This window comes from Pelobates fuscus, chromosome 8 (assembly GCF_036172605.1).
Source record: "Pelobates fuscus isolate aPelFus1 chromosome 8, aPelFus1.pri, whole genome shotgun sequence".
In the NCBI taxonomy this organism is placed as follows: domain Eukaryota; kingdom Metazoa; phylum Chordata; class Amphibia; order Anura; family Pelobatidae; genus Pelobates; species Pelobates fuscus.
In genome coordinates, this window is record NC_086324.1 from 96703600 (window position 1) to 96730929 (window position 27330).

Consider the following 27330-nt stretch of genomic DNA (forward strand, 5'->3'; position numbering starts at 1 on the left):
GTAACATAATATTACAGTGGAGCTCAGATAACAGTTTGTCTACTTACAACTTGATGAACCAGGGCTGATTAGTAGTTATGGCACTTGGAGTATTCCTTTAATATCCCAGTATTGTTTTGTGTTCAAAAATAAATAAACAGATTTTTCAACTTTTATTTTTCAGTTGCTCCTGGTAGTCCTATAACTTCCAATAGTAGAGTGTTTGATTCAGTATGCAGCAGCCTCTTAATTTATTTGTGCGAACAATTCAATTTTTTCTCTACATCTACTTGTGCCTGTGTACACTTCTGTATGGATGTTATAAACTCTTCTTATGTATTGCTACTTTTCCAGAGGAACTACCGGGGAGTTTAGAAAAGTGTCAGTAATTGTTGTAGATTTTCAAAACCATACATCTGTCATCACAATTGTGAAGATTAAAGGAAGAGGAATTCTAGCTTAACCCTTTAAGGCTAGAGGAATGGAGGAAATTGTACAAGTTCTGACCAAAACAAAACCAAAACAAATCCTAGAATTTGACTATGTGCCTGTTTAACCATAATCTACCTCATTGATAATAAGTACACCCACACTTCTTATATATCATTTTGTTCAGGAAAAACAGGGCTTTCATCACATCAAGTATCTATATATGAAATGTAAATTAATGAATAAAATCTACAAAAGAGTTAGAAATTAAGAAACGTTATTTCCAGGCTCTGCATGGCATTTTAACTGTGAATGTCCTAATGCTGTTAGCTGTTACCACAATCAAGCTATGAAACCTGTACATGTGGCATCATAGTTTACATAGCTGAAAGGAGAAATATATCAAATTCAGCCTTTCGCACATTTGTTTTTGATGTAGATCCAAAAACCTAGTTCCTCCTATATTAATAAATATAATTATATATTAATGGATGTCAGGCAGTCCCCCTGCGATGGGTGAGTATAGAAGACGGGGGCTCCGATTCGCAAAGCGTTTTATGCAGTGTACGAAACTGCGGTGTTTACATTGCAGGATTAAAAGGCACTTCCTGGCGTTTCATGAACTTTTACTCTGGACATCCAACATCTGGAAAATTTCATAGGAAAGTATTGATTAAATGCTTTCCTCTCGGGAAGGCTTAATGTGCACATGACATGCTGACATCAGAGGAGGTGGAGAGCAATCCACCATACTTTGTCTCTTGTACAAGCCTGAGATTGACTAAAGGCCCTGCCGTCAACTTTGGTCAAATTCCAGGAGCCTTCACAATTGGCAGCTGGGGGATTCAGGCATTGTCTACGGAGGCTTCTGCGATTTTATAGGATCCTCCATAGACCACAAAGTACAGCACTGACAAGGCTCCTGGCAACTTAAGCGCCATGAGCTAAAGTGAACCTGCAGAGCAAAGATGGTGGCAACCTTGAGCAACCTTTTGAATTAAGTGAAACTTACATTCCCCTGCACTTAGCAAACATCGGACCTACACTGGATCTGTCACTCTCAGGGGTCTTTGTAAAAAATTGCATAGACAACCAAAAGTGACAGATTCCCTTTTAACTCTCAACTAACTACACAGATCTATATGAATAATAGGGGGAATGTCACAGGTCCTCCTTCATTTCAGTGTTCCTGTTCAACATCAGTTTTAATACACACACTGATCTGGGAACACTACATATTTTGAAAGATTTTGGATTGAAAGTAAATATGGAAAAAAAAATGAATCCAAGGATTACGTATCAAAGCACACAAATGTCATTAAAGTAGGCACAATGTAAATGTTTGGACAGGGAGCTTTTTATACTAGCTATGACTTGAAATGTAACATAGTAAAATCACAAAAATGCAAAATAGCACAACCTAAAATGATTGTTTAAACCCCGTTGTAGCAGAGAATGTATTGTAAAACCTCCTGGGAATATAATTTTCCATCACAGTGTGCAATCTGGAATGTCAGCTTATTTTATTTGACAATATGAAAAGGATAGCTATGTTTAATGCAAGAATTCTTCTGGTATACTTTGCAACTGGAGGGCAGGCGGCACATTCTTGTGAAATTCATCTGCCAAAAGGATAATTAAGTGTTCTGCATGTTGCTTTTCACAAATCTGCTGCATTATAAACAATGAGATAAGTCATTCATGGATAGATAATGTCCCATGAGAAGGTAAAGAGATAACATCAAAGACGCTCTAAACTGCATAAGTTAACATTAGTTTGAAGTATCAGCATCTGGTATTTAAAGCCATTCTTTGGTATCATGTTTTCCCGCTCTTCTTTACACCACACATAGTAAGCAGATCACAGTTTTAACACCTTCAAGACAAGTTGATATATCCGTAGAAAGCAATGTGATCCAGGCACTCAAGGTACAAGAAGGTAACAGATTTATGTGGAAAGTCAGAACATAAACAGAAGCGTTTCAACCTCCAATGAGGTCTTGATCAAGATTGATAAAGACCTGATTGGAGGTAAAAATGTTGCTGTTTATGTTCTGACTCTCCAAATAAATCTGCTACCTTCTTGTATCTTGAGTGCCTGGATTAAATTGCTTTCTAAATTTATGTAAGGGGTTGCCAGCCTCAGGTCCAGCTGTGCTCTGGTTTCATTTATTAGATGAATGTGGATGCCTCCCTGTTGATATAACAGAACTGTTATGGTAACAAAGTGTATCTGAGTTTGGCATTGGAATGGTAAAGGATACAGTTGAACCCACTGAATGATAGAATGACAGAAATATAAAATTCAGAACTGCATTCCACTTGATCAGACACTGGTTGTATTATTTCAGCTATTTCAATATATCATATAATCTTAATAAATACACCAAATATAACATAGACGAAAATTAAAAAAAAATCCAGTTGAGGTAAGATAGTTAAAAAATCAAAATTACCCCCAATATACTGTTTGCATGTTGAAATAGGGCTCATTTTAATAAATGTTAGAGGATATAGTGTGTGTGACTAATTCATAATGCACAAATACACAATGAGAGTTCTACACAAAAAAATAGTCAGTGGATAACAGTAAGCATGATATTGTGCTAGCAGAAAGTCTAGAAAACATATAGGTGTTAAGCAAGAACAGATTCTAAATAGGGAGGTCCTTCCACCTATTGAGCAATGGTTGACGTATAGGTCTCTGAAAATGGCATAGACTTCTATGACAACAACTGAGTGACAGGGAGAGTAGAAGAATCCTCCTTCTGTCCAGTCTCCTGCTATTTGTCACACTTTAGTTACAGTGAACACTCCACTAGCAAATGCATCTGGCAATTGCAGGAGAAGTACAGGAATGGGGTGACCTCTATCACTCCATTCCGATGTCAGTGTGCTGGCAATAGAGCTGCTAGGGAAAGTGTTACAAGGCATGGATAATTTTGAATGGTAGGAGGCAGGAGGGATCAGGATCCCTAGTCCATTGCTATTGTGGTAGCACTGGAGCAGATCCTGAAATAATCTTTAGAATGAATATAGTCATTGCTTTAGGCGCTGTTCTCTGAAAGGTGGACCTGTCCTGACAGGTTTAGTTTCAGGCTGTTATTTACAATGGATTTATGTATGAGGAAAAAAAGGGCATATTTTAAAATGCTTCAAGGCAACCTTAGAAGATCTGAGAATAACAACAGATTTAATATTGTGAGGACTGATGATTTATCATTTAAGTAAGATGAAAAAAAAAAGATAGCCCGTTATCTTCAAGACATACGTAGCTTTTAAGACATTTAAATAAGGATATCTAAAATGAATTCAGTGGTATCACTAGAAAAAAAAATTTTAGCCTTAAAAGTTCTAAATATTTTACTTACGTTCAGCTCTTGCTTTGATGCTTGTTTTGTGGGAAGTTGCATGTAAACCTACATTCAAACGTGAATAATATACTTTCATTTTAAAATTCCTAAATCATTTTTTCAAAATATATAACTAAACATTAAATCACCTTTCACTTTGTGCAATCAAGAAAATTATTGCCGAGTTCCACTGCCACTTGGAATGCTACTTCCAAACTCCACAGTTCTAAAGCTCCATTATAACATCAAGTAAAGCTCCCGTATTCTCCTGGTAAAATGGGCATTGGATTTTCTTAGTAAAAGGCTCTTTCCCTGGGTTTTCATGATTCCTGCAGAAACCAGTTGTTGATACTGTCATTCATTAACTTGGCAGTGTCAACTGAGTGCTTTCAGCCAATCCAATTAATACTTTGTATTTGCATATCTTTCAAATGGTTTGAAATTCCAACACAGTCTTTATGAGCTTTTCGTAAAGATTTTATTTGTGTGAAATATTTAATGTTTTGTTTTTTTGTGGGGGTGGGATTGGAGAGGTTATCTAACACGTTAAACATATTGTTGCAGAGGTGATGTCTGTGTACTCCACCTCCAGGCCAACTTCTGTCTAACTATTCTCTGTGATAATATTTCAGATGTGTACACATTATGTAAGAGAGCTCCAATAATTCCAGATGAAATAAATACTGGCAAATTATCTTACCTGAAGCAAAAAATCAATATCTTTTGTGGCTCAGAGGTTCACAAGAATTAAGGGGGGCCCCTTAAGATTATTTCCGGAATAGAGCTATACAATTATGACACAAATATATCATGTCGCATTATTATGATGTGTTTTAAAAAAAATTACATATTGGCATATTTGTTATGTTCTGTTATGTAGAAATAAATCCAATCCTTGCATTAGAGTGCATTAAAGAAATGGAGACGTTATCTACTTTTCTATTAAACAAATCAAAACTAATTTCTCTAATTACCACCAATCTCCATTTTAACCTTATTAATGTTTATATTTGAATACCATTTGCAATTAAATATCTTGTATTTCTCTGAAAGTAACACAGTGCTCTGCCAAAATAATGTTACCAACTTGGAAACTGCCTTAATAAATTGTAGCTCAGTTTACTGATTACTGAACCTGTCCTGTGTCCATTCTTCTGGTCATTAACTCCTGAATGTGAGCCAGGCTAACATCAGCGAACAGGAGTAATCTCATTAAATGTTCCTACCCGAGGGTAAATTCACTCTGTGAAGAGAGCTTAATTAATTGTCCTGCTATTTTTACCTGATGGCACACACGATGAAAATGAGTTATTTCTGGCTAGATCACTGTTTTGAAAAACAGGCTTCCTTTAAGGCATAATTGGAATTACTAACTGTGATAATGTCTTGCAAATAGTTGAAAATAGCTTGGCAACACTAGCGTTTGAAGCCTGGTGTACCAAACAAGGCTGTAAATTGACTCACTCAGGGCTACGGAGAAAATAATACATTCTGTGTGTTCTTAAGTGTTGTGCTGAATAATGATTGACTTAAAAACATTTTGTAAAATACAATAACTCACTTTGTACAATTATGCTCAGGATTGTTCAGAAATAAAGAGGAAATGCATGCATTTACATGCTAAAAGTCAATCACTTTCCATTAGTTGCTTTAAACTATATAGTGGCATGAGTAAAGTAATTTAGAAAGAAAAAAGTAATAATTCAAAAGAAAACTCAGTAGGCTATTTGTGATCTGGAAAATCCCATTTATAAATGACTTAATTTTGTTGTTTTCTTGGTTCCTAAAAATTTACAGTAGAAAAAGAATTACATGAATAATATGAATGCTCAAACAGTCACGTAACTGGGTGCAATGTCTTATTTGATTAGGTTAGGGTTTACTTATAAATATTGTGGTTGAACACTTCCCAAACTGGTTTGGTTCACTTCCATTTGATCCACATTGAAAGCCATCATGGAGGCAAGGGAAAGGGAGCGCTGTACTATTTTCTCGGGGAGAGGTGCAATTTCCTTCCCCCTTCCACCCTGTCCGGATCCGCCACTGGATTGGGTTGGAATTATAGTAAAATTCCAAAACGGTCAATGAGTATCTCAGAAAGATGATACCTTCATTAAATACTCATATTGGAGGGGACTGGGGCTGACAGAACCACATTAATACTAAACAAGCAAAGTTATCTTAAAAAAATTATACGGAAGTCTGCTAAATAATCAAAACAGATTATTCTTAAAGATCTATTTTGGTATTAAAGTTTATTAAACATTTTGTGTCCATCTTAGAAAGTATTACATGTGCTGCACCATGCCGTCCCTCTTGCCTAGTGTCTCTGACTGTCTCTCTGCTGTTTCTAACTGGATGGCTGCCCACTTCCTTAAAATAAACTTGACCAAAACTGAAATTCTGGTCTTTCCTCCCTCAAGTGTTGTTACTCCTGTATCTGTCTCCCTCCAAGTCAATGGTGCTACCATAAGCTCCACCACGCAGGCTCGTTGCCTAGGTGTTCTCTTTGACTCCGACCTCTCCTCCAAACCTCATGTTCACTCTATCTTCAAATCCTGTCATTTCCATCTCAAAAACATTGCGCGCATCTGACCCTACTTAACGCCAGATGCGACTAAGGTGTTGGTCCATTCCACTGTACTTTCTCGCCTTGACTACTGTAATCCGCTTCTCAGTGGTCTTACGTGCTCCCAACTTGCGCCGTTACAGTCCATAATGAATGCGGCGGCGAGGCTCATCTTCCTGTCCGCCCGTACCTCCCATGCCTCACCCTTCTGTCAGTCCCTACATTGGCTTCCTATAAAATATAGAGCTCAATTTAAAATACTGGTTCTTGCTTTCAAATGTCTACATAATGCTGCTCCCACCTATCTATCCTCCCTTATACACAAGTATGTCCCTTCTAGGCCCTTACGATCTGCTGAAGACTTACGTCTATCTTCTGTCCGTACTCCCACCTCTGATGCTCGCCTTCAAGACTTCTCGAGGGCTGCACCGTTCCTGTGGAACTCGCTTCCCTCCTCCTTTAGATGCTCACCTAGTCTCCACTCCTTCAAAAAATCATTAAAAACCCACTTCTTCATAAAACCGTATCAATTAAACTCTTAATAGCTCCCAACTGATTCCTCTTCTGCAACTGTCACTAGTCTAATACTATCCTTACCTTTTGTGTCATTTTACCCCACTCCCTCTAGCATGTAAGCTCATTGAGCAGGGCCCTCAACTTCTCTGTTCCTGTGTGTCCAACTTGTCTGGTTACAACTACATGTCTGTTCGTCCACCCATTGTAAAGCGCTGCAGAATTTGACGGCGCTCTATAAATAATATAATAATAATAATAATAATAATAATGATGAGTGCACCAAAGAGCAATAGCTTTACTTAATAAATTGCGCATGGTCAACATGTATATAGTTAAAACTATCAAGTAGAGATTGTAACCTTGTATTTGTATTTGTCCACCAATTACATATAGGTAATTAACCCCATTGTATAAATGTAAAATACTGCTGAGCTATACAAAGCCTAATTGAAATAATAGAACTATAAATTAACCCCTTAAGGACCAAACTTCTGGAATAAAATGGAATCATGACGTGTCACACACGTCATGTGTCCTTAAGGGGTTAATCTTAACTTCTCTGTCATTTTTGTATATCGGGTGGCCTGTCACAACATAACATACAGAAGTATCTGCAGATTGATGTTATATTATATAAAATGTTTTCATGTTCGCTATGCTTATGAAAGTGTATGACACTGAGAACAGAAACGTGTATTTCATTGTATTCCTTATTTTGTTCAAAAGATCAGGTTACACAGAGGAAAAGCACATCAGCAGTAAGATTTACTGGGAAATAAATTAACTGTGCATGCCAAAATGCAAAGATTAGTTTCTGTGTGAAATTATGCACTGAGAAATATAATAAACAGCAGCTAATCTGTTCAGAATTTGGGTAAACCATGGTAAAGGTCTGTTTAAGATTATACGTGTGTAAATATGTATATATGGGGCAGCAATTTTATGCTTCAACTACAATAATATCACGTTCCCATGTCATCCCCAAAAACATTGAATACATGATATATCACAAAAATAAATTATGTATTCAGCATAATTTTGAAGTATGCTCACCTCAAGAGAACAGCCAATGCTTGTTGAGAAAGCATTGTTTAGATGCAAAATGTGCCAGCCAGTATATGCCCTCTGTGCCCTCCATGGGTCAGTAGGGATTTTGTAAAATGTTTATATTTATCTTTTTGGATTTTGGAAGTATTTTTGGAATTGCAACGAAAAAGTCTTATTAGAGTCAAATAAATATATTAGTTCAAGGATATAGGATGTATGTATGTATAAGATGCCAAAATACCAGAGTGTTACAGTATGCAATGATACCTTTTTTTTATTGGACTAACATATTATTTCAAACACAAGCTTCTGAGAGTTCTCATCTCTTCCTCGTTGCATACTGTAATACTCTGGTATTTTGGCATCTTGTCTACTGGACTAATATGGCTAATCCAATTTACACTATATATAGATTTCAATTTTCATTATTATTATTACTGTAGCGCTGTACAATGGGTGGACTAACAGACACATTTCTGTAACCAGACAAGTTTGATGCACAGGAACAGATGGATTGAGGGCCCTGCTCAATGAGCTTACAGGATAGTACTCATTGAGGGCTTAGTATTTTGTTTTAATGGCCATTTCAGGAGAGGAATCAGGGTGCGGGGAGGGAAAGCTGTTCACAGTTTAATTGATATGCTTTCCTAAAGAAGGACGTTTTCAAAGATTTTTTGATGGAGTGGAGATTGGGTGAGAGTCTAACAGAGAGGGGAAGGGCCTTCCCTAGAGAAGTCTTTAAGGTGAGCATCAGACCTAGGAGTATGAACAGAGGTTAGACATAAGTCTCCGGCAGACCGTAGGGGCCTAGATGGGACATATTTGTGTATTAGTGAAGTGTAGCGGGATTCGTCCACTGTGGGGCGACGTTCAGAAAACGCTGAGATTTTTGGGGGTATAGAACTTCACGTTGACAGTTTCCACATGTCTTCTTCTGTTGCCTGATACAAACATTAGCCATATCCATCACCAACTGATAGCGCTTGTTATATTAGCCGCTAGAAACTTAATATCGACAAACTGGAAAACTCCAGGTTGCCCATCTTTCACTCAACTTAAAGGCAAAGTGCAACAATTCTACATGTACGAGAGAATGTCCCTAGATTCCTCAATGAAGTCTAGGAAATTTCAGACAACATGGGCAAGCTGGGTATCGCTTACACATCCAAATGGCGAACAAGGTATCCTTAATCCTTCATCCTTCCTCCTTAACTCAGAGCACAAAACTTCATGAAGTTTTCCGCCCCTATGCACCCACATACCGATTGATTATGCACCTTCTGTGAATGTACCTCTGCTGGTATCACCCAGATTTCACCTCACTGCCCATGTCATTACTTTGTATTAGTGTCTAACCGATTCAATATATAAGGATATCTTTTTTAAATGCCCTTTACTGTTGATTCCCATATTACTGCAATGTCATTGTAGATCTTATCAGATATACTGTATTTTCAATGTCTCATTGCACTGTAAATCTGATCATGACAACCTGTAAGATAATAAATGTTGCTGTTTCCATCAGAAATCATTGAAATGTAACTATGTCATGATTGTTTATTTGACAAAAACTTCAATAAACTGATCAAATGATTAAAAATATGTATAGATGACAATCAAATTAGTTATACCAACAACAGATAAAATCAAAAGGGATAAAATAACAGAAGTCCTAATAACTTACTCAGGTTTTCAAAGTAAAACTTCTGCCCAGGGGATCTCTGGTAATGGAGATGGTGACTCACTCAGAATTACATTCTGGCCCCCAAGCAAGTACAATACACACTTCAGTATCATTAGATATATATCCTGTGGATTACCAAGCCTCGCCCAGAGGTAGAGATAAGGCGTACCTATAGTACTTATAAGTGACCACCCCATCGTGTTTCAGACCAACATCAATCGAAATGGAAACATATGGTTATATCTTCTCTTTACTTGCCACATAAATAATAATTGCATCTATGAATTTACCATTTTCCCATTCCATAGATATGGCACACTCCTTACCTGTGACCCAATATCATGTTTGGGCTTGATTAAGAGATTGTGCTTGTCCCATTCTAAATATAATACAAATGAGGCTTAATTATTAATCTGTGGGTAAGTATTAATGTTTCTTTTGGATATAATACTGGAATACAAGGCTAATGGCCATTAACATATTAGAGGACCCCCTATCTAAGAGGGAATCTAGGCATATGGATAATTAGAGAGTTAGTTTATATTTAAACCAGACTTACAGGCCGTGTATGTGTGACTTCTCACACCTTGCAGAGACTTTGATTAATCAAAGGATCAATCCATATGGTAAACCTTTTGACCCCTCTCACATTCCTATATCATTTATATAACTGTTATCTGACCTTGCAACCAAGTGGCCAATTCATATATGCACTACACAAATTACATTAAATATCAATATTCTATTGTGCAACAATAAATTTGCACCCTTGGCGTGACAACCACATCTTGAATATGCTGTGCAATTTTGGGCTCCAGATGCAAATAAGGATTTAGAAAATTGGGCAGACTAGATTGGTTCTTATTTGTCTCTATTATCTTCCATCTATTCCTATTCAGCTCCTGGTGCTTCATCTGCCTGTAGACCAGTGAGCGCTTTACTCCTGTGCGAAAGTACAGCATTGAGGTCTATGGAGGATCCTGCAAAGCCATTAGATCCTCCATAGAAAGCACTTAATTTCCCTACAGTCATTACTAGTGATGGCTAGGAGAAGTGATAAGGCTTGATGGTGGTAGCTCTGCCTTGTGTCAAGCTTTGTCCTGTGTAGGAAATATACTGAGACTTTTGTAGTCCTTACTTTGTCTCAGTATTGACTGGGTGGAATTACAGTGAAATATCAGGCTTCTCAGACTTTAAATGACCACTAAAGTCACTAAGAAAACTTCCTCTAAATGAAGCGGTCTGCGTGCAGTGCTCCTGAATGTTTAGCCCCTCAAGGTAAAATATTTCTTTGTTTCAGAAAAATCAATGTTTACCTTGAAGGGTTAAACATGCTTTTAGTGGCTGCAATACATTAAAACTCACAGGAGAATTTTGGATTCAATGCTTTCCATTGAGAAACATTGGGAGAATGGGCTGGACAAAGATATGCGTCCTTGATGATTTTTCAGGAGACGGAAAGGGAAACCGCACTGAGGAAGTCTTGCCACTAGAAAAAGGTGAGTAAAACTAGACAAGATAAGAACAGACCTCATATTTCAGAATGAGAGACTACTGATTGCATCATCTCCATCAGGGTGATCTCCCTTTACCTGCAGTCAGCCTTTATAAACTCTACAGATACAGAAGTTTTTGAAGGCAAGTATTTTTTTGCTATTTATATGCATTATTTATTTTAAAAACAGGGAGTGGTGCTAATGGTTTTGTTTCCCTTTAAAGAAAAAGAATGCCATTCTAGTGCTTTTTGACGATCACTTTCAATTTCCAGTACCCCTGATGAATCCTCAATTATCCATCAGCTACATGTTATTGTAACAAATTAATGATGTATCTTATTATAACATATGGCATATTGGCTGTGTAGAATAGTTTTTTTCAGGATGGAGTATAAGGAGGGGAAAACCACTTTGGCAGGTTACACAGTGTGTTCTGTTATTCTGAGATGTATTTTTTTCAAAGGACAGTTTGTTTTTGAACAAATGTTTATTTGTGCATGTATGTGGATTGTCAAACGTGTTGTGTTTGTAGGGGTTGTTTGGTTTTGGGTCCAGTGAGGACCAGGTTGGCTCTGGTTGCTGCTGTAGACTGTCCTCCTTCTGAACCCCTCCACACTCTGAACCCCTACAAACACTGCACCCCTCCACAAACACACACAGTGCACCCTCCCCAACTGCATCCCCCGCATTCACACTACACCTCACACATATAATGCACCCCCATACATATTGCACACCACACACACACACTGCATCCCTCATTGCAGTTTGTCTGTGTGTATTCAGCTGTCTATGTATGTGTATATGTATTTATCAGTCTGTGTGTATGTATTCAGCAGTCTGTATGTGTGTGTGTGCATTTAGCAGTCTGTGTGTGTATTCACCAGTCTGGGTGTGTATTCAGCAGCCTTGGGGGGTATTCAGCTATCTCTGTGTATGTGTATTTAGCAGTCTGTGTGTATGTTTTTAGCAGTCTGTGATTGCGTTGGCCAGTCATGGCTGGTGCAAGGATTTCTGCCGCCCTAGACAAAGATCCATATTGCCGCCCCTTCATGTCACTCACTCACTGACAGACAAAGTAAGCAGGTGCCTGCTCTGCCTTACCATAGCACAGCATCGGGGGCACCCTGAGGTGGCCAGATGGCCACCTCCTGGTCCCCCTGTGATAGGGCTTCTCTCGGCGTCCCTACCTTCAGGCGCCTTGAGGATCGGCCCGTCACTGGGGGCGGCTTAAGAGCCGCTCGCCCATCGCTGAGGCCCCAGACAGGGGAAGCCACCAGGAAATATCCCGGTGGGCGGCCCCAGCAGGCCGGTGCCCTACGCCTATTTCGCCTATGTGTGCTCTGATCATGCTCCTTTAAGATGTAAATGAAAAGACCCTTATTTGAGTACCAGGAAAGGGATGAGCTGTAACAGACACTACTGGCCAGGAATAGGTTAAAGACTTCTAGTGTGTATGTATGATTCCCATGATTCTCAGGCTGCTCTTGGGTCATTTATGCACATAGAAAATGAATGTGGCCTAAACATTTGCAGTACCATGTTAGTGAATTGACTGTATGTAGCAAATATGTTTGCGGTCTAGATTTCTTATAATTTTCTTTTGTTTTGACTGCTTTAGCAACATGGGAGCTGTAACCCACAAACATCTGCAGTCCTGTGGCTCATCATTACTACAATTTTCAAGCATAATCATCTTTACTGGATATTCCTTTATCCTAGATTGGTGTACTATATTTCCTATGATTCTTAGCCAGGCTTTTGTTGGTGTGGTATATAAAGGAAGGAGGCAGTGGTGTACATATTTCAGTGGGCTTGGCCGCCCTGCAGACCCATGCGACCGTGTGCCCACCGCCATGTGTTGCGGCCCTGGCCCGCACTGTATAACCGTCGGGGCCACACGTTAAGGGGCCCATCGGGTGGCCCATGCTGTTAGGGCCACCCAATGACTATGGATTTCTAGGAGGCCTGGTCAGCGCTGTGGTGCTTTAACAGCGCGACCGGGCTCCCTTTGATGATATCACAGCTGTGAGGAAGTGACTGCCCCATCACTCCTCCCAGCTTACAACGGAAGTTGCACGCGAGGAAGAGAGGAGGGAGTCAGAATGGGAACTCTGACTCCCATCAGGCTGAGCCACCACTGGACCATAGAGAAGTCACCCTCCTCTAAAAGGTAGGAAACAGGAGGGTGACTAAAATATTTTGTATATGTGCGTGTTTGTATATGTGTGTGTGTCTGTATGAATGTTTCTCTGTATGTGTGTCTGTGTGTCTATGTATGTGTGTATGTGTGAATGTCTGTGTGTCTGTGTATATGTGTGTCTGTATGTGTGTGTCTGCATGTATGTGTGTGTGTTTGTATGTGTGTGTCTGCATATTTGTGTCTCTGTGTGTGTGTGTGTGTTTGTATGTATGTGTGATTGTATGTGTGTGTGTGTGTGTGTGGTGGTGTACATACAGGGGTCACAGCTGCGACAGGGCCCATGTGTTGCGGCCCCGGCCCGCACGGTGTAACCACCGGGGGAGCGGGCCCATGGATCAGTTTTCGCACTGAGGCCCCATGTATTGTGTGTACGCCACTGGAAGGAGGTTATACTGAAAAAAGTGGGTGGAAAGTAGAGGTGCTAGCCTTGCTGATAGTTATGACTACAGCACCAAAAAAATCTATGCTTTTGTATCACTCATCTTTCGTTCACCTAGAGGCACCTTTTGTAACCAAGATAGAATTGCAGTTTTTCTAGAATAACTAACATAAGTTCTAGTGGGGAGATATAAAGGGAACAAAGACAAAATATCCATCTTTAGGTCCAGACTCTCTGTCATAAGGCGTGATGTAGTTGTTATCACAGTGATGGGGGTTCTGCACATAATTATTTGCTAAAGTAAGAGAAGTGTGTATAAGTTTGGGAGTGTGGTATCTACTTTACACCCTGGTTCCTCAACTTGCGGTACACGTACCTCAGGAGGAATGCACACCAAAAGCAGAGGAGAGGGTATGCCAGGAGCCAGAGCTACTATCCTCACACTATTTCCCCTATCCATCCACTACAGCCCGTATCCCTCCAGTACAGCTCCTATCAACCAATTTCCCCTCTATAACCTTGCTACAGCCCCTATACTCCCACTATCGCTTCTATTCCCCCACTAGTGCCTCTCCTACTCCACTGCCGCCCCTATTCCCTCACTATAGCCCCTGTCCCCATTACAGCCCCTATACCCTCACTGCAGCCACTAGCCTTCCAACTATTACCCCAAAACGATATGTTTGTGTGTCAGTTTCCTTTGTATGTAATTGTGTGTGTGTGTGTGTGTGTGTTTCAATGTCCTCTGTGTTTAAATGTGTGCTTGTATGTGTGTCTATGTCCTTTGTGTTTAAGTGTGTGTCAGTTTTGTGTGTGTGTGTGTAAAAATATTCTTTACTATCTTTAATCATGCTTGTTCTCCAATACGGGATTAATTTAAACATCAGCAACAACACATTTTACTTGTAATTTAAATCAATAGAAATTATAATCTTGAGGCAGGGGTACTTAGGAATATCTTTTAGACCGGCAGGAGTACTTCTCCATGAAAGGTTGAGAATCACTGCTTTAGACGAATACTATATATAATTGTATGCAATATATTTGTTTATATTATACTTTTACATGCTAGGCTTTATATAGTTATACATGCTGAAATACTTTCTACAAAGAATTATAACAAATTCCATAAATAACTCATTTTTGCTTTAAATGTATTTTATAATCTAGTTTGTAAAGCATTGTAGTTTAAGCTAAATGAGTCACACATGTTGCTGTATTTAAATCATTTGGAAAATATTCATCCACCCACAGACATGATGAACTAAATCTCAGTTTTCTGATTAACCAAGCAGATATATTTAAAGTAACCAACACACACAAGACCCATGTCACTAGTGTTGTCCCTAATGGGTGGACACCCATCGACATGCCACCTGCCAGCACCCAACCTGCTGAAGCGCTCCCTACATGTTCCTAGTGCACTCTGCACATTGAGAGCCCACATGATGATACGTTTTCACAGTGCTGCCTGGGGACAGTTCTGAGGATGCATGACACCAGGGAGCTAAAGAGAGACAGTATGATAGAAGAAATTAAGACAGTCCCACAAAAAGTGGGACTGTTGGGAGGCCTGCACCCAGACAACTTCACCTCAATTAAGTGTTCTGGTTGCTGTGGCCCTTTACTTTTTAACTCTGCAACTGAAAACATTGCAGTATAGCAGATACAGCAATGTTATGATTGCAGGGTTAACCACACCTTACGTGCCTGTCTTCCAGACAGCCACTACAGGCTCTTCAGCGGAATAACAGAGTCAGACTAGGTGATTCAATTACATGCTGCTAAAAAAGAGCATTTGATTGGTACAGTGCAGTGTTTTCCCAGTGCTTCTTTATGGGAAAGCATAGGATTGGCTGAGATAATCAATCTTGGTCTCATCCAGGTAGGCAGAGCAAGACCAGCGCAGCCAGGGAGTAAAGGTAAGTAAATAGGTAGAATAATGCTATTTCTGTTCCTAATGCTATAGTGCTCCTTTAAAGTGAATCATTTAAGTCATTTCTGAAATATGTTTTTTTTTTTTTAGAAGAACCATACTTTAAAATTAAAAAAAGTTTGAATATTAATTGTTTATAGCTTTGTGACTTGTTTTCCAATTGCAATATTAGCACAATCACTCATTCTTTAAAGGAACACTAAAGGGTCAGGAAGACAAACGTGTAGTCCTGACCCAGTAGTGTTAAAAATCACCATCTAGGTGGCTTGCCCACCCTAAAAAGTAAGAAAACTTACCTTATTTCCAGCACCGCGTGGGTCCGCCTGCACTGGCCCCACCCCCAATCTGCTTTCTTTGCTGACATCAGAATTGATTATATCAGCCAATCCAGTGCTTTACCATAAGAAAAGCATTGGATTGGCTGAGATCGTCAAGGAGGTGGGGCGGGGCCGAACGCCTCCTCATAGAGCACTGACCCATCTGAGAAGTAGCCACTGGAGGTGTCCTTAGAGAGCAATTTAAACACTGCCTTTTCTCTGAAGTGGCAAGCACAAAGGAGGAGATTAAATCAAAATTTCTATATGGATTGATGTTCTATAAGGTCTGAAGGGGGGTATTACTTATAGTTCCTATAGGTACACCTTCCCTCCACCTATATCACCTCTGGGCCAGTTTGGAAACATGAATACAGGAGGTATCATCTAATGATGGGCAAATGTCACCATCTTTCCTTTCCAGAGACCCCCAGACAGAAAAAACTATTACTTAACCATCTAAGTGAGAAGTTTTCTGTTAAAATCCCTTTTTATTATCAGTTGTTGGTTTAAATAACGTTTGTCATCTATTTTTTGTATGCACTGTGACTATTGTTTGTTAATTATAAATATTCCTTATTAAGTTCTGCCTTTGTCTAGTAAAGAATCACGTTACTTGATTAGACCAATATATTAGTAATTTGAAATCACATAGATATTGTGTTAAATTGGATTGTGTGGGTTTTTGGTTTAATTTGCTTGTTGGGACCAAAGAATACCATTTTTAAATTGTCTTGGTGGTGGCAATGTCATGAGATAATGTGTTATAATAATTAAGTGTGGGTGGTGTTAAGGGGGATTTTTATAATTTTTTTCCATTCTAGTGCAGATAAATAGTGCTTTAACCCTTTCACCACCAGTTCAAGTAGCATGCACACTTGGAGTAGATTGTGTTTGTGACAGTCACGATGCTTGGAGTAACTCTTTAAGAAGAGTAACCCTTCATTCAAGGGCAATAACAGGGAGTGGGTTTTTATCTTTCCTTTTATCTTAGCCAACTTTGCAACTTTTTTGTATAGCGTCCTAGAATCTAGTTCTTTAATTACAGAGCTTAAATATATTAGTAATCACTAAACCGGGTGCGAGGTAGCAGTGCTGGAAGAACACACAAATTACACAAACCCCACACTGGATTCCAGGTAAAGAATCAACTCTAGCTCTCCCAAAGGCAGAGAGGCTTAGTGGATTTAAATAAAAATAATTAAAAAAAAATAATAATTTGTAGTGTGTGTGTGAGAGAATGTGTGTGTCTGTCTGTAAATGTGTGTGTGTTTTTTAGTAAGTGTGTCTTTCAGTTTGTTTCTCAAATCAGTGAGAGTGTCTGTCAGTAAGTGTGCATCTGTTAATAAGCGTGTCTGTCAGTGTGTGTCAAACCAGTGAAAGTGTCTGTCACTGAGCATATAGAGAGAGGTGGCCGGATAGTGAGTGCCAAAGGACAGAACAGGGGGTAACCCTAAGTTATAAGGAGGAGAACGGAAAGAGAGCAAAGTCTGTCCTGTGGTGTATACGTATATACACCGTATGTCATAAGTAAACAGTTAAAAGATAATAACTTTATTCATTGGAACAACACAACATAAACTGAACTATATACAAAGGAGGTGAAGGGGGGAAGGGAGACAAATACCACTACCTAACTTTAAGTACTAGGTCAAGGATGCTAACACCAAGGTGCTACAGTGGCGAGAAACCCGCCAAGAGCGTGTCAGATCTCGTAGTTCTAGGGTAAGGGCGTACCAGGGCTATATGCCTCGGTGGACAAAATGCCTATTCAGCTCGCTGCAAGCTGTGGCGGAAACCGCCTGAAACTATATATATATAAGGTGTTGCTCCTACAATGAGAGCAGAGCGGGGCTGAATTGACAAGTACACCACTGGACATTCAATATCTACAAGTGGTAACAGAGTGTGTCTATGCACCACCGGATGTTAAATGTCTAAGTGGTAACAAAGTACGTCTGTAAGGATATTGTGCTTGAGTTTATAGTGAGAGCATAAGGTGGCTGGATAGTTCCGTACACCACTGCCTATGAGGTTTATGCAAATGGTGACGAAGTCCGCCTATGAAAGTATTGTGCATGAGGTTAGGGCTAAAGTATCGAGATAAGTTGCTAATAGGAACAGTCCGTGATAAGTTACTGTCCAGATTGCAAACAGAATCCCGTGAGCCGATTAACCGTACTAGTGGAAATGTATCCCCATAATCAGGGCGCAAGGTGTGTAGATACACTGGCACGAAAGGTATCACTGCCACAGTAGTGTAAGGCAGGTGGTAGGAAACCGGGTTGCTCCCAAGAAAAAGATGGGTGTGTATAATACACTATGTACTGTACCCTCTTCCTGTGCCCAATGGGCTGTAAAGTAGAGTCTATTTACAAACGTAAGTTGCGTGTCAAAAGGTATTTATTTAACCAGCTAATCTGTTCGAGCCGGATATAAAGCTGTAGGGTAGAGCCTATTCGAAACGTAAGTTACGTATAAAAAGGTATATATTTAGCCAGCTAGTCTGTTCAAGACGGATATAAAGCTGTAAAATGGAGCTTATTCAAAAACGTAATTTACGTGTAAAGAGGTACTTGTTTAACCAGCTAATCTATCTGAGCCGGATATGAAGTAGAGAAGAATGGTGCCTTCGTGGGTACCAGGTATAGGAAAGAAGTATGTAAGGAGATTCAGAGAGAGTATAGTGCTAGGTACTGGTGTACCAATGACCCAAACGGGTAGTATATGCAATAATTGTATAGGGGGGACTCCCAAAGGGGAATCAGTATGGATGTTAGGTAGTGGTGACCCAACTGTAAGGTCCAGTAGGTCGGGTGAAGGTCTCACCCAAAGTAGGTCTTTTTAGTCAATTTGCGTTGACAGAGTTGGATATGGTCTCCCAGCTGTCTAACCCGACGCGCGTTTCGCCTGTGTGTACCAGGCTCGTCAGGGGAAAAGACTTCCCGGGTTAATGGAACTTAAATAGCCCGCTCAAACCCCTGATTGGTTCCTGGGTGCATGAGGGGGAGGAGTCACAATACGGTGGCCGAAAAGGCTCAAAAGGTGCCTGAACGCATTCCTAATATCGGGATGGGGTTCTAACACCCTATTATGTAGTCAGGATAGTAGTTCCCCTCCAAGGTTGAAAGTGGAGGAGATGAGACAAAGGAAATATATAAATTCGGTGACTGTGGCTGTCAAAATAGATTACTCCTGTTGAAGGAGATAATCACAATATAGATAAAGTCTCATACGTATAAATATTGGTTGAGACGTAAATGGTTATGCAAAGCATAAGGGTCAGGGTGTCCTTCTTTGAGAACTAAGTATAGTATGATCAATAGATCGAGATGGAGAAGGGAATAATAATAACATACCACTAAAAGGGTTCGTGGTAGACTACTAGTAGCAAATTATTGGGTAGGCAGAATTGAGCTGTATGTAAATTAGACATATTCGACATAGTACCTGAAAACCGCAGTTCAATTGGTGCGTACATACAGACATGAGAAAATGAGGAAATAGAGTTGCTACATGAACAGCAACTTTTGCTAGCAGCGATATGGGGGTCACCACACCGGGAAATTAGCAACCACGTTGGTTGCCTGATGAGGCAAAGTCGGGTGCTAGACTAAGGTGATCGCCTAGTGGATAAATGGGGTATAATTAAATTCCTCGTTCAGACCCAGAGGAGATAGGGTCTTGAACGAGAAGATCCATTGGGATTCTTTACGTAACAGAACCTTGTTAAAATCACCTTTTCTCAGATTTGGAAGTAGTTTCTCAATAGCTTGGAAAGTGAGGTTCTGCGGGTTGCCTCCATGAAAGTTTTGGATATGTCTCGCTACCGGGGTGTGTGTAAGCGTGTTTCTGACTGAAGTTACATGTTGTAGAATCCTCCGTTTAAACTGTTGGAACGTTTTACCGATATACTGTATGCCACAACTACAGGTAATCAGGTAAATTATTCTTGTGGTGTTACAGTTCACCAGTGCATTGGTCTCAACGGAGGCGTGGGTTTGTGTTGATGTAACATGTTTAGATGGTATAACGTACTGGCAGGCTTTACAGTGTCCGCATCTATAGGTGCCTTTTGTCCCTGTTAGCCAATTAGTGGCGATTGGGGGAGTTGCCAGATGGCTGCGGACAAGTTGATCTTGAAGATTACTGGGCCTGCGAGCTGTCAGTGGGGGGTGTTCCGGTAGAACCTTAGAAAGTATTGGATTGTGTAGCAGTAAAGGCCAGTTGGTGTTGAGGATCTTAGACATGGGTGACCAACCTTGGTCGAATGTGGCAATGCAACGTGGGGACTTTAAGTCTTGTTTTGGCCTGTGGTATGCTAGTGTGGATTTCCTATCCATCAGACAGACCCGATGGAAGGCATTCTTCAAAACTCTATGTGGATAGCCAAGTTCTCTAAAACGAGATCTTAGAACTTGGCATTCGTTGAAGAATGCCAGGTCCACCGAACAGTTTCGTCTAGCTCGCAAGTACTGACCGTACGGAATGGAGGCTTTTAATTTGAATGGGTGATGGCTGTCCCAATGTAGCAAGCTATTTGTCGAGGTAGCTTTTCTGAACAGTTCTGTCTGTATTGTGCCATCCAGTGATAGCAGGATTTTAAGGTCTAGGAAGACGAGTTCATGTTCGTCAATGACGTACGTCAGTCTTAAGTTTATGTCGTTATCATTGAGTAACCTGACAAACTCCTGGAAAAGGGGGACGGATCCTGACCACATTAATAGCATGTCATCTATATACCTATGCCAACTTATGATGTAATCATGGAAGTGGCGGAACTGTGGTGTAGTGACAACACACTGCTCCCACCACCCCAAAAATAAGTTGGCATAGGTCGGTGCGCAGGCCGTCCCCATAGCTGTTCCGGAGACCTGTAGGTAAAACTGACCGTTGAAAATAAAATAATTATGAGTTAAAACGAACTCGAGGATGTTAAGAATAAAGTTGGTCTGAAGGTCAGTATATGCCGTGTTCTCCAGGAAGTGCCTACAGGCCCTGATGCCTTTATCATGAGGGATATTAGTATATAGTGCCACGACATCAAGGCTTGCTAGCTGCGTGTAAGGTGGAACTATTAAGTCTTGGAGTTTCAACAAAGTGGATTTGGTGTCCTGTAGATAGGACGGTAGTGTTTCCACCAGGGGATGGAGAATCTTTTCAATGAACTTACTCGGTGATTCTGTTAAGCACTTATTGCCGGAGACAATAGGTCTACCCGGTGGGGGGCGAATGCCCTTGTGGATCTTTGGTAGGCAGTAAAACGTGGCAATGGTTGGGTTTTTGTGAGGTAAGAGGAAACGAAATTCGTCTTTATTGATTATTTGGTCATTCAGGGCGTCGTTAAGGAGTTTGTCAAGCTCATTAGTAAAGGTCTTGGTGGGGTCAGAAGGAAGGGCCCTGTAATGAAGTGAATCCTCAAGGTGTGCCATACACATCGCAACGTACTCTGGCCGATTCATGAGGACTATATTCCCCCCTTTGTCGGCGGGTTTAATGACCACCGTTGTCAGTTGTTTCAGGTCTTTCAATGCCTTACGTTCCATAAAATTTAGGTTGTTAAGAACTGGGGCTTGATTGGGTGTGACTTCTAACTCTTTCAGTGACATTTGGATAAAGAGATCCACGTGGGGTGTATCCACAAAATTAGGGGTAAAATAGCTAGAGGGTTTAAAGTCGGTCAGGGGTCTTGAGATGTCATTTTCGGCTAGGAGTGAGTCTAAGGTTTTTGAAAGTTCAAAGTCCTCAAGGGAAAGGCCCATTTCATTGGCCAGCAGTTGATCCTTTTTGGCATGAAGGATATTAAGAGCTAATTTACGGCCAAACAAATTTAAATCCTTTGACCAGGGGTGTTAAATCCTTTGACCAGGGGTGGGCACAAAAGATAATCCTCTATTGAGTAGCGTGAGGTGATGTTGTTCAAGGTGGAAATCGGATAGATTGATCACTTTGTTGGGCATTATTGTCTTTGGGTACGGTTTTGGTTCTTGTATGCCCACCGATCCCTGTCTCTTAGTCAGCCCCGTTGTTGGCGGGGCTGGTCCTGGTCTAAAAAAGGATTAGGTGAGGAGTTAGACGATGTCTGAGGGTTGGTAATGTCTGTAGGTATAGGAGTGTCTAGAAACGAGACTAACTTGTCCGTAGTCTTAAGAATACTTTTGTTGATGGGGTTCTTGTGGGCACTTGTGTCTCGTGAACGGTCAGTGTTACGATTAAACAGGGATTTTCGTCTGTTTTGGGGTTGTTGGTCCTGGTCGGACCAGTCAGTTCACCTGAAGAGGAACCCCGTTGATTGTACTGTCGTCTCTGGTATTTCGTGGATTGTCTAAAAATTCTGCCGTTTTTGAAATCCTTAAAATCCCTCTGGAATTTATTGTGTTTCTTAACTTTCAGATGGTGTCTAAAGTTGATAATATTCTGTTGTAATTTGTTCTCCATCTGGGTGTATAGAGTGTCAGTTTTGTAGTTTTTAATTACTACAATGTCATTTTTAAGTTTGGAATTGATAGCTTCAAAATTTGTGTCTGTCACTGAGTTTCTGTGTGTAAGCTGTGTTTGAACCAATACAAACTAAATTACAAATAAAAACACATCTTTATTCACCATACTTTACTTGTGGAAAGTAGTGATAATAAAAAATAATAATAACGGGGACTGTCCTCCCAGTGACCCTCTATTCTTGTGCATTGAGTAGCAGCTAACACATGGAGGTTGCTAAAATAGTATCTGTAAATTGAAGTATTGCAGATTGTATTAAAGTTTCTTATGTTATTATGACGGTATTTGATATTTAGATAAATTTGATAGAAATGCTCCTCATCCCAGAGACAGAAGTATACCAATGTTGGTATTGTTTTGTCTGATATGACAAATAGAAGTTTTTTTTTTATGTCTAATAAGCTTGTTTTGTCCATGATTTACTGATTACTTCTAATTTATGTCTATACAAAATTTGTGCTATAATGAATACAACTTGTACATTTTATTTCCCAGCATTTTTAAATTTTATGGGTTGCTGTATTTTTGTATTCATGCCCTGTAATTGTCCTAAATATACCAATCTATTTTGTGTTTCAGGAAGAAAATGAAATCCCTGCTAATGTATTTGTGAAGGAACCAACTCCCGTTCCAAGCATAACTGAAGGAATTGAGGAATCTACAGACCCTAACAAACTGCAAGAGGAGACAATGCACACAATTGACCTGTCATCAGATGATGAAATCATTCCTGGAGAAGACGCAATTGATGATAGTATTGAGGATAAATTTGAAAAAACTAGAGCTGAAAAAATAAAGCGCTCAAGCCTCAAAAAGGTAGACAGCCTGAAAAAAGCATTTTCACGTCAAAATATTGAAAAGAAAATGAACAAGATTGGCACCAAGATTGTGTCACCAGAAAGAAGGGAAAAAATCAAGAAGTCATTCACACCTTCTTCAAAGGGTTCATCATTCAAAGTTGTGCCGATTACTTTTAATGTGAAGAAAAAACATGATGAGGAGACTCCTGCAGAGAGTGAGGAAAAACATGCTGAAGATGAGTCAGAGCAAGACAAGAATGAATGTGATGTGAATGTGTCAAATGATCAAACATCTGAAGTGACATCTCCACATGAAGTTGTAAAAGCAGTGGTTGATTCAGCAGAGAAAGAGAAAAAGGCAGACGAAACCCCAATAGTGAACAACAATATTGAGCTGTCTATTGTTGAAGATGAAGAAGAAAATGAACTGGACTTTGAGAGTGAAAATCCATTCAGTCCTGAGTATAAACCAACTCCTGAAGACATAGAAGAATCCTATGAAGAACCTACCCAGTCAACCGCTCTTCAAATAGACCAAAGTGCCTAAGTGTTTTCATCAGTTCTCATGTATCTAACAGAAGACAGTAACTTACATTAGGATGTTCTTTTGTTGAAATATAGGTGGTTTGCATGTTAAATTGGAGACCAATGGCAGCAAAATTAGTTGGGAACAGTATCTTTAGACGAGGGACCTTATTAGTTATTTGATAACTATTACTAGTCCATTAACAGGCTGAGTGTAACATAATCCAAATATGTATGTCTCATTCCACTACAACATTGAGAACATGTATGTAAATGATAAAGTCAGACCTACTAAATTTATAGTACATTTGTGTGATAGCTGCATTTCTCATATAATGGTCTATGTTACTATTTGCACTGTGGCTTTACTTTTTCACATTTACAATGAAAAACCAAGCAAAAATACATAAAAAAAAAAAAGAAAAATATTAAACATCAAACTTTCTACAAGATGTCTTCCAATCTAAGTATATAACCTGGTCTTTATTCGAAGTCAGTGTGCACATGATCAGCCATATTGCCGTGAGTGACATTAATTCATCACAAAAAAGTTCGACCATTTGTCAAAAGAACAAGACACTTATACCTTTATAGATATCTCAGAGAAAATACTCTGACCTTAAGTTAGTAACTTAAGTGGTTCACACTTACAAATAAGATTGGGATTATTAAAAATCTTCCTTTGCCAATTAAAATATTCATTGTCCTAATACATGGATTTTTACTTTAGCCAATAGATGTAGAGAATACATAACCCATAGAACTCCTGTCTTTTTAATGAAATATTTTTTTCTAACAGAATAAAGTAATATGATAGTTCTTACATATTAAAGAATAAATTATATATACATATATATATTTATATATGACTTTATCTTTTTACCTTTCTCACAAAAAGCATAATTATTAAACTGAACATGTTTTTAATGTGATTATTTTCTGATCTGGCATTAACAAATATAAAGCCTAATATAGTGTGCCCTAATGACTTAGATATAAGATAGTTCTCCCTTGCAATTTCACTGCTTTGAATTAAAAATATTTTAAAGACACATTAGAATTTATATACATAAATGTATATTGTATTGCAGGTTTTATAGTCACTTGTTACTACTGTAGGTTTTGAATGTTGAAAACTCTAGCTTTAGCATGTCATAAAGAAATTATAATGTGTGGGGGATTGGTATAGAATGGTTTTACTTCATGTTTGGTTTGTTAAGAGATGTTATATTGAAAATGTATGTTAAGTGGTTTGATTGGCTTAAAGGAACACTCCAAGCACCATAAGCCTTACATGACACTGTAGTTTTTATGGTGCAAGGAGTGTTTTGTATGTAATCAAGCCATGTGTTAATTGTTTGAGAACTTACCTGTGGTCTGCAAGGTATTGTTCACATCCTCCTTTGAGACCTGAAAGCTCTTGCAGGAATAATTACTATTGTGAGCTGTAGTGGTGGTTATGGTAATTTGAGTGTTCCTTTTCTTTTTGGTCTTCATTGGACAATGGAGAGTCCTTTTATTTCAAAATAATGAGTTTTTGTATGTCAGAAGAATATTGTATTATTTGTATTTTATTGTATATGTGTCCTGTATTTAATGGAATTTATGGTAGCCCTACAGTAGAGATGGTAAAAATGTTTGCTTCATCATCAAATGTCTCCTGAATGAGTCTTTGCAACAAATTAAATTACCAATATTTAATTGGAAAAAAGTTGTCTTGTATATATTTAAAACATAGATCTTGTAATCCAGTTTTGCTAGATTCAGTGATTTGGACTGATGATATTTTTTGAGCTAGGTATACCTATATAATGGGACTTCATGTCATGTGAAGGAAATTCAATTTAAAAATCGATTTACACACAAACTGAAGTTACTATATAACTATAAGTACTGATAACATTTATACAATTTTGGTCCATTAAAAATTATATGTATGGGTAAGGGAACACCTTTTTAAACTTTGTCAGCATCACCAAATTGACACACATTCACCTATTACACAGGTATATTGAGTCAATGTGATGACACCAAAAGAGATAATGATGATTTGCCAACTGTACAAATATGTTGAACACATAATTAGGAAGTTGCCATCATATCATGCCCCATCATCATGGAGTGGCCTTTAGGTGCTGGAGGATCTTCTATGTTTTTATATTTTTTTCTTTAAAATTAAAAAAAAATTGTTTGACAATGTCCTTGTTATAACTACAAGCTGCTGTTGTAATGGTGTTTGTAGTATCCTTGCTTGGGACTATAAGAGGTGGTAATTTGCCATGGTGATTTGTTGCTAATTTTAGTCAATTAAAAGTTTGCTTTAAGGGAGCAAGAACTTAAAAAAATGTGTAATACTTGGAAATGGAGATAGGCTGGGAGGAGCACAAGTCGGTAAGGAGGGAACACTGAAACTTGCCCTTGCAAGAGCACTTCAATATTTTAATTACAGATGCTAATAAAATGTTGCTTTATATCAGGCTTCCCCAAACTCCGGCCCTCCAGATGTTGCTGAACTACAACTCCCATGATTCTCAGCCTATCTATTTCATTAATAGAATTATGGAAGTTGAGGTTCAGCAACATCTGGAGGGCCCGAGTTTGGGGAAGCCTGCTTTATATAAAAAAATATAATTTTAAATACTGTAGATGTTTCAGTTTTAAAATACATATATTGGGCTGTAATCTATATATTGGTTTTATAGCTTCAAAACAAATATCATTAACTGTATAGATTCAAAATGGTGCTAACTTATGATTTATTATTGATTCGTATTGGTTTATAAAAGTAATAGAAGTTTTCTAGGTTTTCTGAAAGCCTTCAAAAACCATCACTTTGATTTGGTGTGTATGGACATCTAAAAACTGAATTAAAGGAGCACTATAGTATTAGGAATGCAAAACTCTATTCCTAACACCAGAGGCATAACTAGAAATCACTGGGCCCCGGTGCAAAAAATTGCCCATCCGAACTCCCCCCAGACCCTCCATGTGTTTCAATCCTAACGAACCAGCTCTTCAATGTGTGTCATTCCCAACCCCCATCCCCCTAACCCCTCCATGTATGTCAACCCCAACACCCCCTAGTCCCTCCATGTGAGTCAGCCCAGACCCCACCAGCCCCTCCATGTGTGTCACCCCCAAATCCCTCTCTCCAGCCCCTCCATGTGTATTATCCCCAAACCCTCCTCCCCAGCCCCTTCATGTGTGTCACCCAAACCCCCCTCCCCAGCCCTTCCATGTGTCACCCACAACCCCCCAGCCCCTCCATGTGTGTCACCTCCAAACCCCAAAGCCCCTCCATGTGTGTCATCCCAAACCCCCTCCCCAGCCCTTCCATGTGTCACCCACAACCCCCCCAGCCCTTCCATGTGTGTCACCTCTAAGCCCTCCAGTCCCTCCATGTGTGACCCCGTAATCCCCCTCCCCAGCCCCATCCATGTGTGTCACCCACAAACTCTTCAGCCCCTCCATGTGTGTCACCCAAACCCCCCCAACCCCTCTATGTGAGTCACCATCAAATCCCCCTTTACAGCCCTTCCATGGGTGTCATTATCAAACCCCCTCCCCAACCCCTACATGGATGTCATTACCAAACCCCCCTC

The 27330-nt window shown here is 39.4% G+C and overlaps 1 protein-coding gene across 1 annotated transcript in view; it reads left to right on the forward strand.

The window, feature by feature from the left end:
* Positions 1–25439, forward strand: part of CAVIN2 (caveolae associated protein 2) — a 48813-nt gene extending 23374 nt beyond the window's left edge. The window contains exon 2 of the mRNA XM_063430174.1: positions 22983–25439. Within this exon, the coding sequence (XP_063286244.1) occupies positions 22983–23750 (768 nt within the window). The 3' untranslated portion in view covers positions 23751–25439. The remainder of the gene's footprint in view (positions 1–22982) is intronic.
* Positions 25440–27330: the final 1891 nt, after the last annotated feature.